General features: G+C 38.9%; 1 protein-coding gene across 1 annotated transcript in view; it reads left to right on the top strand.

The window, feature by feature from the left end:
• The first annotated feature begins 323 nt into the window (after nucleotides 1-323).
• EML5 (EMAP like 5) overlaps nucleotides 324-15,539 on the top strand; it is a 104,454-nt gene continuing 89,238 nt past the window's right edge. The window contains exon 1 of the mRNA XM_054201236.1: nucleotides 324-520. Coding sequence (XP_054057211.1) covers nucleotides 324-520 — 197 coding nt within the window. The remainder of the gene's footprint in view (nucleotides 521-15,539) is intronic.

Consider the following 15,539-nt stretch of genomic DNA (forward strand, 5'->3'; position numbering starts at 1 on the left):
CAGAGCGGGGGGCAGGCGGGGAAGCGGGGGGGCCGGAGCGGCGCCGCGCCGCGCCTTCGCTTGGCGTCCCGGGCGGTGTCTCAGTGCAGCCATGTCTGGCGGCGCGAGGCGGCGAGGAGGGCTTGGTCGGCGGCGCCCTCTGTGAGGCGGCGGCGGACGAGTGGCGGCGGCGGGCATTCATGTCGGCGGCCAGGGATTAGCGCGGCGGACAGCGAGCCGAGCGGAGTGGGGCGGCCCACCCGTCGTCGCCCCCTTCCCGCGGGGTCTCCGGCGGGAGAGAGCCGTACCCGGCTGGCGGGGGCGGGGGGTGGGGTGGGGGGGACATGGCTGACCGGAGCGCGCCGAGCTGCCACCTGCGGCTGGAGTGGGTCTACGGTTACCGGGGTCACCAATGCCGCAACAACCTCTACTACACGGCGGCCAAGGAGATCGTCTACTTCGTGGCGGGGGTCGGTGTGGTCTACAGCCCCCGGGAGCACCGGCAGAAATTCTACCTGGGGCACCAGGACGACATCATCAGGTACCGCCGCCGCCGCGGGCCGCCGGGCCGCATCCCGACGCGGGCCGCGGTCCCCTCCGAGCGCCCCGGCCCCATGGCCCGGCTAGCCCCCCTGCCCGCTCCTCCCACTCCCTGGGGAGCGGGCATTATCCCCTCGCCGCCGCCTGCCCCAGGTGCCGTCCCGGGCTGCGCCGGCAGTCCGCCTCCCGCGCCCAGTAAGTGGGGTGGGGATCCGGGGAGCGGATCGAAATACATCAAGGACAGTCAGCGCTTCCTCACATCCCCCCCGCCTCCCTCGACCGGGCTTCGCCGTGGGTAGAAACAGCCTGGAAATGGGTTTAACGGGCCGCGTCGTGTCTGTTCCCCTCCGCCGCCACCGGTGCGGGGTGCCGAAAGTTGTACGGGCGGTTGTGCGGCGGGGTGGCCCGCACGGCACGGCAGCCCCGGGGTCGCTGCTCGGTCCCCGGCCGGCCCTGAATGTCAAAGGGCCGGCGGCGGGAGGAGAAGGAGTAATCTCGCGTGTGTGCCCTGGAGTTCTTGGGCTGCGGAGGAGGTTAATCTGCAGCAGGTAGAGATCTTCTGCTCGCCTTTGGAAGGCGGCGATTGCGTGGGGAATTAGTGGCCTGCCTGTAACTCGTGCAACTTTTAGGGTAATCTTGAAAGATCAGCCTTTCTTGCGAAATTGCGGCTTCTCCTATAGAAGCTCAGTGGTTCACCTGGCAGGAAATGTTATCAGGTGCTGAAGTTCATTTAAAAAAAAAATAATTATAAACTGATGTTGCAGAAGAAACGTGCTGGTGTTATTTCTGAAATGTATTTGCACGGTAAGGATGCCGTTGTAAGCCCAGTGGTGGTGTGAGATCAATGAGAGAATTTGAGGAGTGTGAAGGGCAGATGTGAGCCTGAGTCATCAATCCTTTCCCTTCCAGTAGGTGTCATTGCGGATGGTTTTTAAATTCTAATTTCCTTTGCTCTTCCTGTAGGGGTGAGAGCTAGCATAGACAATTTTGTAGATAGTTTACAGCACAAAATTTGTTTTTCTGATGGTTGGTGCTCCAAGGTGTATCTTCTGTACGTGTTACTCATATGAGTAACAGGTATTGCCTGTAGAGAGCAAAATAGATGCTATGTCTTTCATTTAAGCTTTTAGACATAGTAGAAAACTTGGTGATAATGGCCGCAGTTTTTTCTTTGTTTAAATCTTCGTGAAGAAATTAAAGTAGTTTTGAAGTATGGCTGTGAATGTCCCTTAGAAGGGTGTCATGTCTATAGTGTATTTCTCCTTGGTGCTAAAAAAGCAAAGAAAAAAGTAGGCAGACAATGTACCGTTATAGACCGTTGTACTAGGGGTGTGAATCACAAGTTTGAATCACTGTTATTTGCATCATTTAATGCTATAACATTCTCATTTAATCCAGGAAAAAGTGTTCCTTAAGAACTGCTAGCTGTCCCTGATACCAGCGTTGCAGGAAATCCAGATCTACAACTTCCCATTGTGCTGAGGAAGCGGTGGCTCATTACTTGCTCTAATCTAAAGTCCAAGGTTGCCCTAGTGTAATACTACACATTTAATACCATGTATTCGTAAGCGCTTCCGAATGGCACCATTCATTTCAGTTGGACTTCTTATAGTAAAAGAATAACGTGATTTGAGCTACAACTGGGAAGTTGTGTTTTCCTGTGGTAACAGTTTTTTGCTCACTCTCTCTCCGTTTTGGTACAATGTGCTACATTTGGCCAAAATGTGACAGAACTCATTATTCAGAATAGTACTAAACAAAAAAAAAAAATCTGTCAAAAGTCAGCAAACCAGAGAGAAAGAATATAATGACTTTATCTGATTTGCGTGGGGATGTACTTTGATTTGTATGGTACCATGACCCGCCGCACTGGAGTTTCTCCTGCTTTAACTTCTGCTGATGTTGAGAGAATGTAATTCTAAATATGTTAAAGTATTATGGTTTTATGCCATTATAATTTTGCATGCTTCTTAAATGCAAAAGCTATACAGAAATGTTAGTATGCTTAAAGATGAATGTTCAATTTAAAAGCAACGCGGCTATTTCTAATCGTAAGATTAGACTTGCAGTGATTAGTGTTTCACTTGCTGCCTGTTCTAAAAGCAACTTGGTACCATTTAAATGTCATCATCCTGTACTTTTCCTGACTAAACTTGGGTACCTAGACACGTTAGTTCTCAATATTTAAAGCCGTCATTGTAGGAAGGTCAAGTATTAAAAATGGATTTTTAAAATACCAGAACACAGGAGCAAAAATGGGATTATATAACACAGTGATGGGTGTTACTAATTTTTCTGTTGGAAGGTAGCAAACTCAACTGTCATATTGCAAAAAAAAAAAAATATTTTGTGTTTTAGTAGGCTCAGCAAATACCATCTGAATGCTGAGGCATCTGTGATGTTTCAGTAAAAGCAAGGAGAAGACTGAGTGTCTTTTTACAAGTATGGGATGTCATTTGTGAAAGCAGGTCTGGTGTCTGAAAATCTTACATATTTAAAGAATCAAAATTCCATGAGCACAGCTCCATAGCTACAAAGACTAAGCAGTATATATTGCATGCTACATGGTGGTATTATTAGTACTCTTCATTATGAGAATTTTTATATCATTAGCATGCTTTGGATGACATTTTAACTTTAAGCATCAGTCAGGAAGAGAGGAATTGCAATTCTTAAGTCAGAAACCGGTTCTTTACCTTTAATATAGAAAACAGTATTAGATTAATGGACAGCTAGAGGATATTTTCCTTTGGAAAATTTCTTTCTCGCATTAGCAGTTAGTCTTCTGCTTTGAAATATTACCTCCTTTTATTAAACAAAACCCTATAAACCTGCTGTAAGATTTTTAATATGATTAGATCTTTTAACATATTTTATTTCCAGTATAAATGTCTAATCTCAATTTTAATCACAGTGTCCACATCCCCTGCCCCCCCCCAGCCTCAGTTAACTGTGTACTTTAAATACGAGAGCTCTCTTTCAGTGTTTTGTCCCTTGGATCTATCAAACAGTCTTTTGGAATAGAAGAGGGTAATTAGGGTGACTTGGGGCCTCTTTTATTAATCTGTTTTTTTAACTGAACAATCTCAGTCATTCAGCTCAAATCTGTCTCTAAAAGGACTTCTCTTGGTTTCTGGTGAGCTTCGTTTTTTAGCTTTTTTTTTTTTTTTGTCTCTTCTGAGAATTACTTTCCAGAAAACAACCCACTATTCTGGAGGATAGAGTGTATCGTGCTTTTGATCTTATTTATCTCACGTTTCTTATGCATCTGCACATTTTTATTGTTGAGGTCTTGAGCGTGTGCGGGCACTTGTGGAATGTGTCACTTAGATGCAGAAGCGCTTTGGAAATTTGTGTCTTTTGGGAGTCCTGATAACTGAGGGTTTTTTTCTTGCATTTTTAGGAGTAAATAAGGAGGAAAATCTTGTACATGAAATCTCAGGTGACTTGCTTTGATAGTACTATCCATTGCCAGCAGCATAACTTGGGTGTCCGCTGCTGTGTTTGCAGAAGATAAGAGCCCTGATCCAGCCTGGGCTGTATATATGTAGGAGATACTGATTTTGAATGAGCATTTGAATTATTCCTGTGAGTTCTGTAGGATTCCATAAATCACCAAACTAGCTTGTGAGGTGTAGATTGGTTTGCTTCACTGTACAAGAGGAAGAAACAGTGTCTTCAGGTTAGATCTTTCCTTTGTTCTCTCTTTAGAATTTTAAAGGTTTAGAGGAACATTGGTTATTTAATTTTGGCTGACCTTCCCTTGTCTGAGAGATTTTAGGGGGATCATATTTAATCCTGATCTGTATAAAGATTTCAGAAGATGCCACCTCAGAGTATTAACTTGTCATACTGGAAACTGGTGCTCGTGTTGAGCTAGCCCAGACAAGTAAGGAGCCTCAAGTGTGTTTGTGCACTTTGCTTTCTCTGATGGAAGGTGAGAAAATTGGAAACTGTGAAGTCATTTGCCTTTTTAAATGGCTGTCTGCTGGCAAAAGCCTTTGATGTTACTGGGACCATTCTCTGTGCTGACATGCTCCAAAGAGACTTTTAGAATAATTTTTCCTTTTGATGCGTTTTTTCCTTTTTCCTTTTTTTTTTTTTTCTTAATGCTAGCCCTGTGACCATCTTTTTCTATGAGCTTCAGAGTACTGCAATTTTACTGGGACTTAACTTTTCACCTGGCATTGATGATGCTATTGAAAAACAAAAGAAAAGCCTAAGATCAAACAAGTGCATCTTTTTGACATCTTCAGTAGACTTGGCAAAAATGCGCATTTTGCTTTCCATGATGTCCGTTCTTCAGTTCAAACTTTAGCACTCGTTCATAAGTCTGTCCTTGTGCACGGTTATCTCTGTGCTGGTATCCCTCTCTTACTTTTTTTAATATCCATCATGTGAGTTAGTTGGCAAATAATAGTGCTGTTGTATATTCTCCTTAGAACCTTATCCCCAGTAAACTGTGACTACTTGATTATGATGTCTGTTATGCATTTGGGTTTTGTCGCTAAAGGTAGTAGATGGCGCATCTCATACTAGAAAAAATGCTTGAATTTCTGCTGATAATGCCATCTCTAGCTCTGCTGTAGAGCAACCATAGGCTGTGTCTAATAAGTTCATTTCCTGACTTGTCTAGAAATCTGTGTATTTTTCCTTGTCTAGCATTAAGTAAGGGGAAAGAAATCATGCATCATCTGCCCTAGGACTCGTGCGGAGTTCTGTTTTTAGGGCAGACGTAACTTAAAAAAATAATTCAGAAAACATTAAAATTCTTTACTATTAGGAGTTCTGGTACCAGAAACTAACAGATCCCCTGCTACAAAGACAGAGGAGAAAGAAATTGGTATTACCTTTGGTTTGGTTAAAAACATCTGGTTCTTTCACCTTTCATGCCCCTCTGTATCCGAGACTGTAGAGAGGGGAATTGTTTGCTTACAGAAAGCGGAGGTGTACGCAAGACAGGTAGAAAGAATGACAAAGCATTTCTCTGTACTCTGAGAGATATAGGGTTTGGCTGTTTTCAGTAAAATACTTTACTTGTCTAAATCATAGCTTTTGTTAAGACAGTTTTTCTCATTTGTTGCTGTGAACTCTGTAGGAATCATCTTGGACTTTGTTACCCAAGGAGCAAAAAGAAGCAGCCAAACCCTGGCCACCCTGAACTGTGGTCTTTCTGGGTGCTTTATTTAAGACCGTCATATTTTTATACTTCAGAATTTGGTTCAGTTCACAAGAGATTGTCCTGCCTGAGGTTCTGTGATCTTGCTCCTGTATTCCAAGGCAAAATAAATAATTTTTTTTCTAGTGTCAACATTTCTGATGTTCTAGTGAAAATCAAACCCACTAAAATCACGTCTGCTCCCTGGTGTTAGTGCTGCCCACAGCTCTGTTTGAAGGAGATTTTTCTATCTATTGTTTCACCCTCAATGTTAGTCTCACTATCAGCATCTTAGAAATCATTGAACTCTGCCAGCTGCTTTCTAAGACTGCTACTAGATAACGCTCTTCAGGAGGCAGGTCCAGGCTTCCTCTGTGGGGCTGTCAGCTGTGGTTAGCAAACAGAAATTCTAGCAGTGCAGCGATTAGTCACATTGTAGTTTTGAATGACGACTCCGGTCATTTCCTCATCCTCTCTTTTTGTTAACTATGCGTTGTTATGACTTCGGATGACTAGCTGTTGGACTTTTTCTGTAAAAATGCTGCATGTTTCTTCCACCTCATTGTATCATTCTGCCTCTCTTTGTTCCTTTTTCATTAGATCCATGTCATGAGAAAACCTTATGAAAGAAGAGAGTATCTTTTCTCAGAAAAAGAGTCAAACAGAAAGTGTCACAAGAATGTAGAGGGAAATTATTTTATTTCCATCTTTTCTGCTTGTCCAGTAGACGGACACCCTGAGATCCATCCTAGTTCTCCAAAACCTCAACAAATAATTCAAATAATTGAAAGTTAGGGTATCTGCTGTCAGGTTTATTGTCTTGTTCTTGTCTGGAATAAATGGTGGTGTGTCTCTGACCTAACTCCAGATGACAGCACAAATGTTAAGCAATAGACATGTGCAGCTACAAATTTTATCAGATGAAATTCTATCAGTTGGTTTGGCAGCAGATCTATGAATATTCACCAGGAATTTCACGAATAGTTGTGTATTTTGAATTCCAGGGAATGTAACTGAATGTATACCACAGTTGCCACATGAGGAGAAATTTCTCAGTTATCCATTACATCTGCAACCCCTTCCATCCTTTGAATTACTAATGTGAGACAGGAAAAAAGGCTTCAGCATGTTCTGGTGAGGAATTCTTTGTATGCCCTTGAATTCTGTGCAGTCCAGATCTTTCTTTCTAGATGATAACTCCGTTTTTTATTTATATGCAGAAGTGTAATCCCCAAATTATTTCAATAATCTTAGTCTTTGAAGAAGGCCAGTCATCCGGCTTTGGATTCTCTAATAACTTTACCGGAGGAAAACAGGAGTAAAATCCATCTTACGGTTATGCCTCAAATGTGAAATGAGTCATGTGTGGAAACACCTCAAAATGTTGCTTTTATAATACTTGGGAAACCTACAAGGTGCATACATTCTGGATTATTAGGGATAGTTCTGGGAAATCAGTCTTTGTTCTTAAGTCCCAAAGAAAGTCTTTGGTAGGAATCTTTCCCCTCTGCTGAGCACTGGTGAGGGCACACCTGGAGTACCATGTCCAGTTCTGGGCTCCCCAGCACGAGAGAGAGATGGTGCTACTAGAAAGAGTCACATGAAGGGCCACAAAGATGATTAAGGAGCTAGGTCAACTCTCCTCAGGAAAGGCTGAGAGAAAGGGTCAGAAGGGATCTAATCAATATATGTAAATATCTGAAGAGAAGATGTAAAGAAGGTGGAGCCATGCTCTTTTCAGTGGTGCGCAGTGACAGGTCAAATAACTTTCCAAGCAAAAATCACAATTGGAGCCCCAAACTGAACCGTAAGGGCTTCCAAAATTGGAAGTTCAGTTCCAAAGCTTCCAAAGGATTTTGACTATAAACATCCATTTATGATCTTCCCACATGCAAATTCAAGTAAAAAGAATTTCATGTAAGTCTGTAGTTGAGAAAATTAGTTTTGAAATTATTTTTTCTTGAAAAAAATCAGACAGTGAGAATAGATTGTGGTTTTTTGATATGCAATGGAATGTTTACTGTGAAACCTAATAGCTTTAATAGTTTGTTTTCTGCAAAGAGCAGGCTTTGGAGTGTGTGCTGGTGCGTTCCTGCTTCAACGTGACAACTGGGGTTTATTCTGTGTTCACAAGTGATGAGGAAACCATGTTCTTGCTTCAAAGGATGGAAGCGATGTAATGCCGAAATCATGTAATGTGTACCATTCTGGGAGGTTTAATACAGCCATCCAAATCACTTGAATAGATTAATTCACTGAGCTAAGGTACTTCTTTGTGAATAAGGCATTTTCCTTTCCTGAGTACAGTATTTTGAGGGACTGGTTGTTTTTTTCCCCACAGAAAGTTTAGATTTGCAACTTAAAAATCAAGTCTTCTCCTTACCTTATTCTTAGGCTTATATGGTGCCGTGTTTGTTTTGACTAAAGATAAGTCCATCTACTCTCACTTTGTCATCTCCAGATGTTCTTTAAGGGCATAATCAGTTTATTTCCTTCCATTAAAGAACTTGTGATTTAATGGGACCTAAATTATGTCATAATTAAACTAATCAGTCCTCCTGTGAGCCTCTAGCTCAAGTATCTTTTGACTGTCTATCAGTCAAAATGGCATTTCATACAGCAGAAGTAATTGCTAGGACAAGGAGTGAGATAATTACTCTGCTGACCGCTTCATTTTATGCCATCGTTGGCAAGGGGAAAGTACCCATTAAGCTCTGTCCGGCTTTTCATGTTAAGTGATCTCAAATTGTCAAATGTGTAAAAGTCTGGAGGGAAGATTTGTGTTCATGTCTTAAATAGATCAAAGAGAGAGAGAGAGGAGAGAGAATGATCTGCTTTTTCCTTGAGGAAAACCAAGTTTTCTAGGTAGTTCTAGAGCTGTTCTGGAACACATGATGTACCAGGCTGGAAGACGTTTTTTGAGGGATTTATTGTTGGATCTTCATTATATATATTTTTTTAAATCAACAGCTTTGTGTTTTATCTTTTAAAAATGTCTTTTGCTTGGATTTGGTTTGATAAAATGAAAATATTTTAGGAAAACAGAATCAAATTATTTCCTGGATTCAGTTTTGAAATGGAACTAGAGTGTGGCTGTTTAATATGCCTGCATACCATTGAAAACTTGATTTTTCCTAATTAAAACTAGATGAATAGAAATACCAAAAATATCCAGCCAGAAGAACTGCAGATCTGAAACGTACTAGAAGTTGATTAAAGTAGATGGACGCAACAAGGAGCTACAGGCTTACGAGCTTGCCTTCATGCATCGTGCTTTTCATAGCCAGCGGTCACATCACCTTCTGATCTGATTCTGTCAGTGCTCACAGGCAGGGTCAGATCAGGTCAGTGCTTATATGAGAAAACATCTTGGTGCTGTAGAAAATGCTTTTCTTGATTTGGTGGTTGGCTCTTTTTCTCAGAACTAATGCGACAACGTGAAGGCACTAAGACAATGTCAGAGAGGAGCAGGAAATGTAACCAAAGGTATAATAATGTTTGATCATTACAAATTTTAAAGGATTTTCTGTAGAAATTTTGCGGTCTGCCCTTATCTTTTAGCTTTCCCAAGTTGCATTCAAAGTAATTATGTTTCTGCTTACCTATGTTTTCAATGTTTTAATTTGCTAGTCATCGTCTTGATATAGGTAGGAAAGGAGATTATGTTCCTGGCTGATTTTTTAACAGCATTATAAAGTTAACTTATTATTGTGTTTACAATGTTATTATGATAGTGGTAGGCAGTAGCTTAGCATGTTTGAGTAAAAGAATTCTTTTGAAGGGTTTGTCTGAAGTCAAATGTTTGGGTTTTTTGATGCAAAATTTTAAAGTTTAATTTAAGATGTTAACTAAACTTCAGATTTAAAAGTTAATTATTTAAGAGCTGATTTATTTTTTTCTCCTGTAAAGTGTTTTAGATTGAAAAACATTATACTAGTTCTGTCTGACATATCAAAAAATGGGTATAGGTTTTGCTGTAATTATTAACACAGGCACTGTAGGCTTTTTAAAAAACATACATTGCTTGAAACAGAACCTGAAATAATTATAAAACCTCTCCCAAATAATAAAAATTATAAAAAAAATTTCTAGTTTTGTCATCTACAGTTTTGTGTTTTTAAAGTTTAAGCTGACATTGACACAAAGCTAATAAAGACAGAGAATTTAGTTTTACATTTTCTAAGATCTCAAGGTTTTTTTTTTTTTTTACTTCAAAATGTAGTTTACCCAGATTTTCAAAATATTATATCACAGAGTTACATTTGTGATTTAGGACAGCACTTTTGTCTGGCATCAAGGACCTAAGAAGAAAAATAATTTATTACCCATAAAAGCGGCAAAGCTGTCTAATCTGGATTGATAAAGATCAGTCATATGCTCAATTTAAAATTTAGATTTCTTAAGATACACTTAGAATTACAATGTTGTTATAATATTATCAAGAAAATTGGTTTATTCACAATGTATTTATTTGACTTGGAATAATCTGTTGCTTTTGGTACTTTCAGATTGTAGACAAAGTTACTGAGCACTTGAAATAACTTGAACAGAAAAATAAAGTTGTAATATTCCTTGAGTTTACATGGCAGAGTGTGAAAGTTCCCCTGGCCATCTTGATAATTCAGCTAAATGTTTAACCTAGATGCCACTGAATGTGTAGTCAAGATTTTCTACACAGTCAGATTCTGGTGTGAGTGCCATTTGGTGTAGTATGAATTTCCCCGGTGCATCAGTGAAACACATTACAGAATGTTATGCATCTAAATTACTTGCATTAGGGCGCAGATTGCTCTGATTACTCCAGTGGCTACGAAGACTTTAATTTCTACAAGAAATAAGCAATATCATTATTTGTATTGCTGTTGTAGCTATTATGAGAGTAATAGACTTTAAAAATGCAGTGCTTGATTTGCACAAAAAAGGTCAGAATCAGCCAAGATTGCCTTAACTCTTGGTAGCAAAAGATATGATTGAAATTTTTAAGCTGGGCTTATGATACCTATCAGTTATATATTGCAAAAGATAGAAAACACAAAGAATACCAGCGTGTACACCATCTGATAAAAAATCCCTGGATTTGTTCGTTTGATGTTGACCACCTTTACTTTCATTTCAAGTTTTTGTCTTTCGGCTTCAATTACAATCATGAAAATGTCAGAAGTGATGTCAGCATTGCTAAGAAAGAGGACAAATTTTGGTATTCATTGGTAGCTGATATCTGAGTTGAGCGAAATGACTCTTAGAGACATCTCCATCAGCCTGTGAGCATGAAGAAAATCTGTCCTTTGAAGGCCTCATCTTGACATACCTATTATTTTGGCAATAGGTGAGATGTTCCACTTCTACACTGCATTTAAAGCAGGATGTCTTTGTGTGATCGTTTCTGTTAGAAAAGCAGTTTTTCTTGTCATTTTAGCTAGCTGCTAGAGGATACGTGTGTTATTAAATCTCTAGAGAAATATTATATCTTATATTCAGAATAATTTTCCTTGGCCTAGTTGAAAAAGACTTTCCTTTAAATGGGAATCCATATTACTGCTGAGAGGCTTCCTGGTAGACTCCTTTTCTTTTTTTATAGGATCTGTAAGAATGTGCCTGATGTTTTTCCTTCTATGAAAGCCCCGGGTATTCAGATATTACTTCAGAAGATGCAGTGGACAATCCTTGCAGTCATTTTTCACAGTTTTCTAATTTCATGTCAGTGCTTGATCTTCCGAGCTTTTTTAGGGGAGTTTTCTTGATAGTGCCATTTGCTTTGGCCTGCAGACAGGATGGATCAAGGCCCAGATCAGTCTGATTCATTTGGTTTAAAAACATGCATTATTTCCTCTCATTTCAGCAAAAAAGAAATAATAAAAATCCCTTATTGTAACCCCCATCCAAACAGTGATGTCCAGCTTGTGCTTAAATATTTATGGGGTCATTTTTGACAAATATTTTTGGGGACGCACTTTTTTGAGGTCTCTTGGTATTGTTTGTCTGTGGATTTAGCATTATTTTGCATCAGAATAATGTTCCTATGCTGAAAAGCAGTGGATTCATACAATGGGAGTAATAATTACTTGTGAGTTGTGAATTGAAGTGCCTCTTTTTCTGAGCTGAGGTAAGCCAGTTTGTTCACAGGAATTTTTTTTTTTTACTTTAGACTGTCCAAATATAAACAGAATTACTAGGTTTTAAGATAGGTATGCGAACACCAAAGAATCTTAAACATATGCTTGAGATTAGTTCCAAGAAATTTCTCTGTGTTTGATTCAGCTAACAAACTGCTGGGATGCGTATCCAGTCTTGGAACCAGGAGCGCTTTTTTTTGGAAAATCCTCACCTGTGTATTCTTTTAGAACAACCTGGTCCTAATTAGTGGATAGTGGGTAGGATTTGCAGCTGGCACAGGAGGACACCTGAGCAGAACCTAGCATTGTGTTCAGATTTGAACTTTCCTCTTCAGGAGGAGGATTGCTGTGGTTTGTAGTGGATGTTTCTCAGGGGTTTTGAATTCAAGAGTCGAGAGAAATGTGTCCAAAGAGTTAGCGCTGTAACTTTGGGGAGAATAATGTCATTTTGAACAAAGTGATCAACTTTATAGGTACCACAAGTGGTGCTTCCACTGATGGTTTAGCCTGATCTGTGACAGATGACATGCAGGGATATTTTTCATTCGCCTTTTACGCTGTGTTGACTGTAGGATATATTACAATTTAAACTTCCTTTGGCTTCATACAAGGTATATGGATTAGAAATTTGACATAAAATTACATGTAAATAGAATACTTGATTCGGGTGAAGAATTCAACTAAACAGAAGAAAAACAAAACTGAGGCAAAGGACCAGACCTAATAATAATGCCAATGTGTCCAAGCTGAACATCATGTTTATAAAGTGCTCGTAGTTACAGTAAAATCATTGTGTTTTCACCTCTAGTTTACATTTTTCACTCCTGATTAAGTATTGTATTTTTTTCTTTACCAGAATTGGAGAATGAAATTTGTAGATATGACAGTTTTATAACAATGTTCTAAAAGACTAGATGGAAAAGAATTGTTTTACTGCTTTGCTTCTCTCTATTTATGTGGTACATTTCTTGTGACTAAATCTGGTCGGATATAATGTTAAAAATAACACTAACCCTTCAATTTTCTGAACTATAGGGTAACTTATTTTAATAATAAAGTTCCTGAAAATGTCGGAGTGTGATATGCAAATATTATACATACATACAACTAGGGGGAAAAAACCCAAAACATACTTAAGGGTAGAAGTCACTTAAAAACACTTATGCATTTTAGCCCTTTAAGGTGTGTGGTGGTGAGATGTCTCCAAGACAGTATGCATGCAAAATGAGTGGATTAATTCTATGTTTTAGTTAGTTGACAACTGTATAAACCTTTTCCTGACTTCTAGAACTGTGTTAACACTCATTCCCTGCTTATAATCCCTCTACAATAGCAAGCAAGGTGAATGATGCTTTATCTTAGATCAAGACAAGGCATTTGACAGCATTTGGAAATTGTCTGAAGATTTATTGTGGTGACTGTGACATTTTAAGCTAGTCTTCCAGAGTACTTAGGAAAATAACAGAAAAATTTGAAGAACTGGTAAATGTTTGGTTTGGTGTTATTTAGATGAATGTTGCATTTTAGATGATATTTCCATTTTAGTTAGAGGTTCCTCTTTTCACTTACTGCTTTATCAATTGCTGTTTCTTCTACCATATAAATTAATACCATAACAATGAATAGCCTTTGGGACATTATTCACTAATAAATTAATTAATAAATGATTGTGACTTTATATTGCAGGTGCTTATGATAATGAGTATACATTACACTACCTCATTGGAAATAGTCAACTGGATCAGGATTCTTGAGATAACCATGATCTTGGAGCTGAAGAGTTGTATTTTTTTGAAATTGTTGCTCGTGAATGCTCTTTATCCATCTTCTCCTTTCTAGCGATTTTTATCAATTAAGTTCATGAGCCCACATGTGAAACAGCTTTCATTGTCCACCAAATAGACATTGACCTCAGAGTCCCTTTAGTATTCTTGCACTTTCCCACGCTTATTTCCTGTTTTGTTTATGCTTCTGGTACATATGAGGGTTTTGTTTGTTTTAGCAGTCTTTCATGTAATTATTTCTGTTCTGTGGCCTCCATCACATTTTAATATTTTCTAAATGATGGTTGAGATGTTGTACCAACTTTAAGTGGTATCCTGTCTCATTTTACTTTGCTAGGCAAGAGGTTAGATGCTGGGGTGGTAAATAGATGTCCTTGGCTTTCCTTTTCTGTAGGAAAACACCTCTAACACCTGCAGAACACCTGTAGGCCTGGTGTTCTCAAGAGCTTGGGAAGAAATCTAGTGTATCTGCAGTCTTTGGGGTTGGCAAGATAAAGATTGTCTAAACCTTCTTTGGTTGGTAATGAAATACAGTCCATTGGAGCATAGAATATTGTGCTTATCTCAGTTTATTTCACTAGCAGCTCTGCCACTGCCTTCTTCCCACCATTCCTTATTTTAAGCCAACTGCTAATTTTATCAGGGTGACCTTTCTGTATAAAAGAAAAACCTTTCAAAAGTTGTCACTAATTATTCTGTGACTTCCCTCTTGAATATTCAGATTATAAGTTCTCACATACATAAGTTTTTCATAATGTATCCCATAGGAGAGAAGACTGAAGTGCTGTTTAATCTACTTGTTTAGAAATAGGAAAGAAAATTGTACAATCTGTGAGGTTTTTTTTTTCTATGTAATACTAGAAGTTTGAGTATAAATGTCAAAAATAATAGAAGGAAGATTAATCTAGTAGTTAAAAACTGTTGTAAATCTCTTATGGAGAAGAAGCAAACAGTAATGACTGGCTGAAGGGTTGTTTGAAGGGTTTTACCATGATAGGTAAAGATATAGAAACAAGAAAATTTTGTACCTCAAGCAAGTTTGTTTAGTTAACTTGTGAGGTCAGAACCATGCAAAATAACATTTTTTCTGGAAAGAAATTTTCAAAATTTTCCTGGCTAAAAGCTTTGGAGTAGTTGTTTCTTTGACCTCTAAATCATTTATTCTATATATTTGTAATTTAGCAAACAGCGCAATGAATTTTTGTGCACTGAAAAATGAGAGCGATTATAACTGTGGTAAGAATTTTTGTCATTCAGTTTCCCTTTCTAGCCTGTATTTCATTGCAAAATTTGATTTGAAATTAAATCTGTTCTGATTTTATAACCATACTTGTCTCAGTGTCCACATACTTAAGTGGCTACAGCATGATAATCTTTACTTAAGCTAATTAAGTAGTTTCTTAGCTTGTAAACTGGTTAGAATGGGAAATCAGTATCTCCCCTTTAATTTTAGGCTGCCTGAGTTTTTTTAATCTGTGATCATTTTGTAGATTTGTGTACGTTTCACTGCTTATATTCAGGTGTGAAGAACTGGTTTCTAACTCTGTGACTGACAGATCCTAACTGAATCATTTAATATTGCTTGCTGATTTGTGAAGGGATCGCTCCTTTCCCAAAAGGGCCGAATAGCTGGACTGCTCTATCGGAAGTTATTGACAGCTGATTGCAGTACCTCCTCTCCCTGCAGATCTTGCTCTTCTGTATTATTTCCATGCCACCCTTTTTCTTTTTTTGCTGCTGGTACTGGAGGGGTTATGTTTGACAGTTTATATTTAATAATGGTTTAAAGAATGAGTCTCAGGTCCTTGCATTGTTTCATGAGGAAAGAAAGAAGATGGATATTTTTTCAGTGGGATTCCATTCCTCGGTTACTTCCAGGCTTTAATATGTCACATTATTGTAACACTAGTTATTATAATCAGAATTGCTTTTTTCATATGAATAGCTAGTAAAAGATAATAGGAC

This window comes from Rissa tridactyla, chromosome 4, assembly GCF_028500815.1.
Source record: "Rissa tridactyla isolate bRisTri1 chromosome 4, bRisTri1.patW.cur.20221130, whole genome shotgun sequence".
Classification (NCBI taxonomy): Eukaryota; Metazoa; Chordata; class Aves; order Charadriiformes; family Laridae; genus Rissa; species Rissa tridactyla.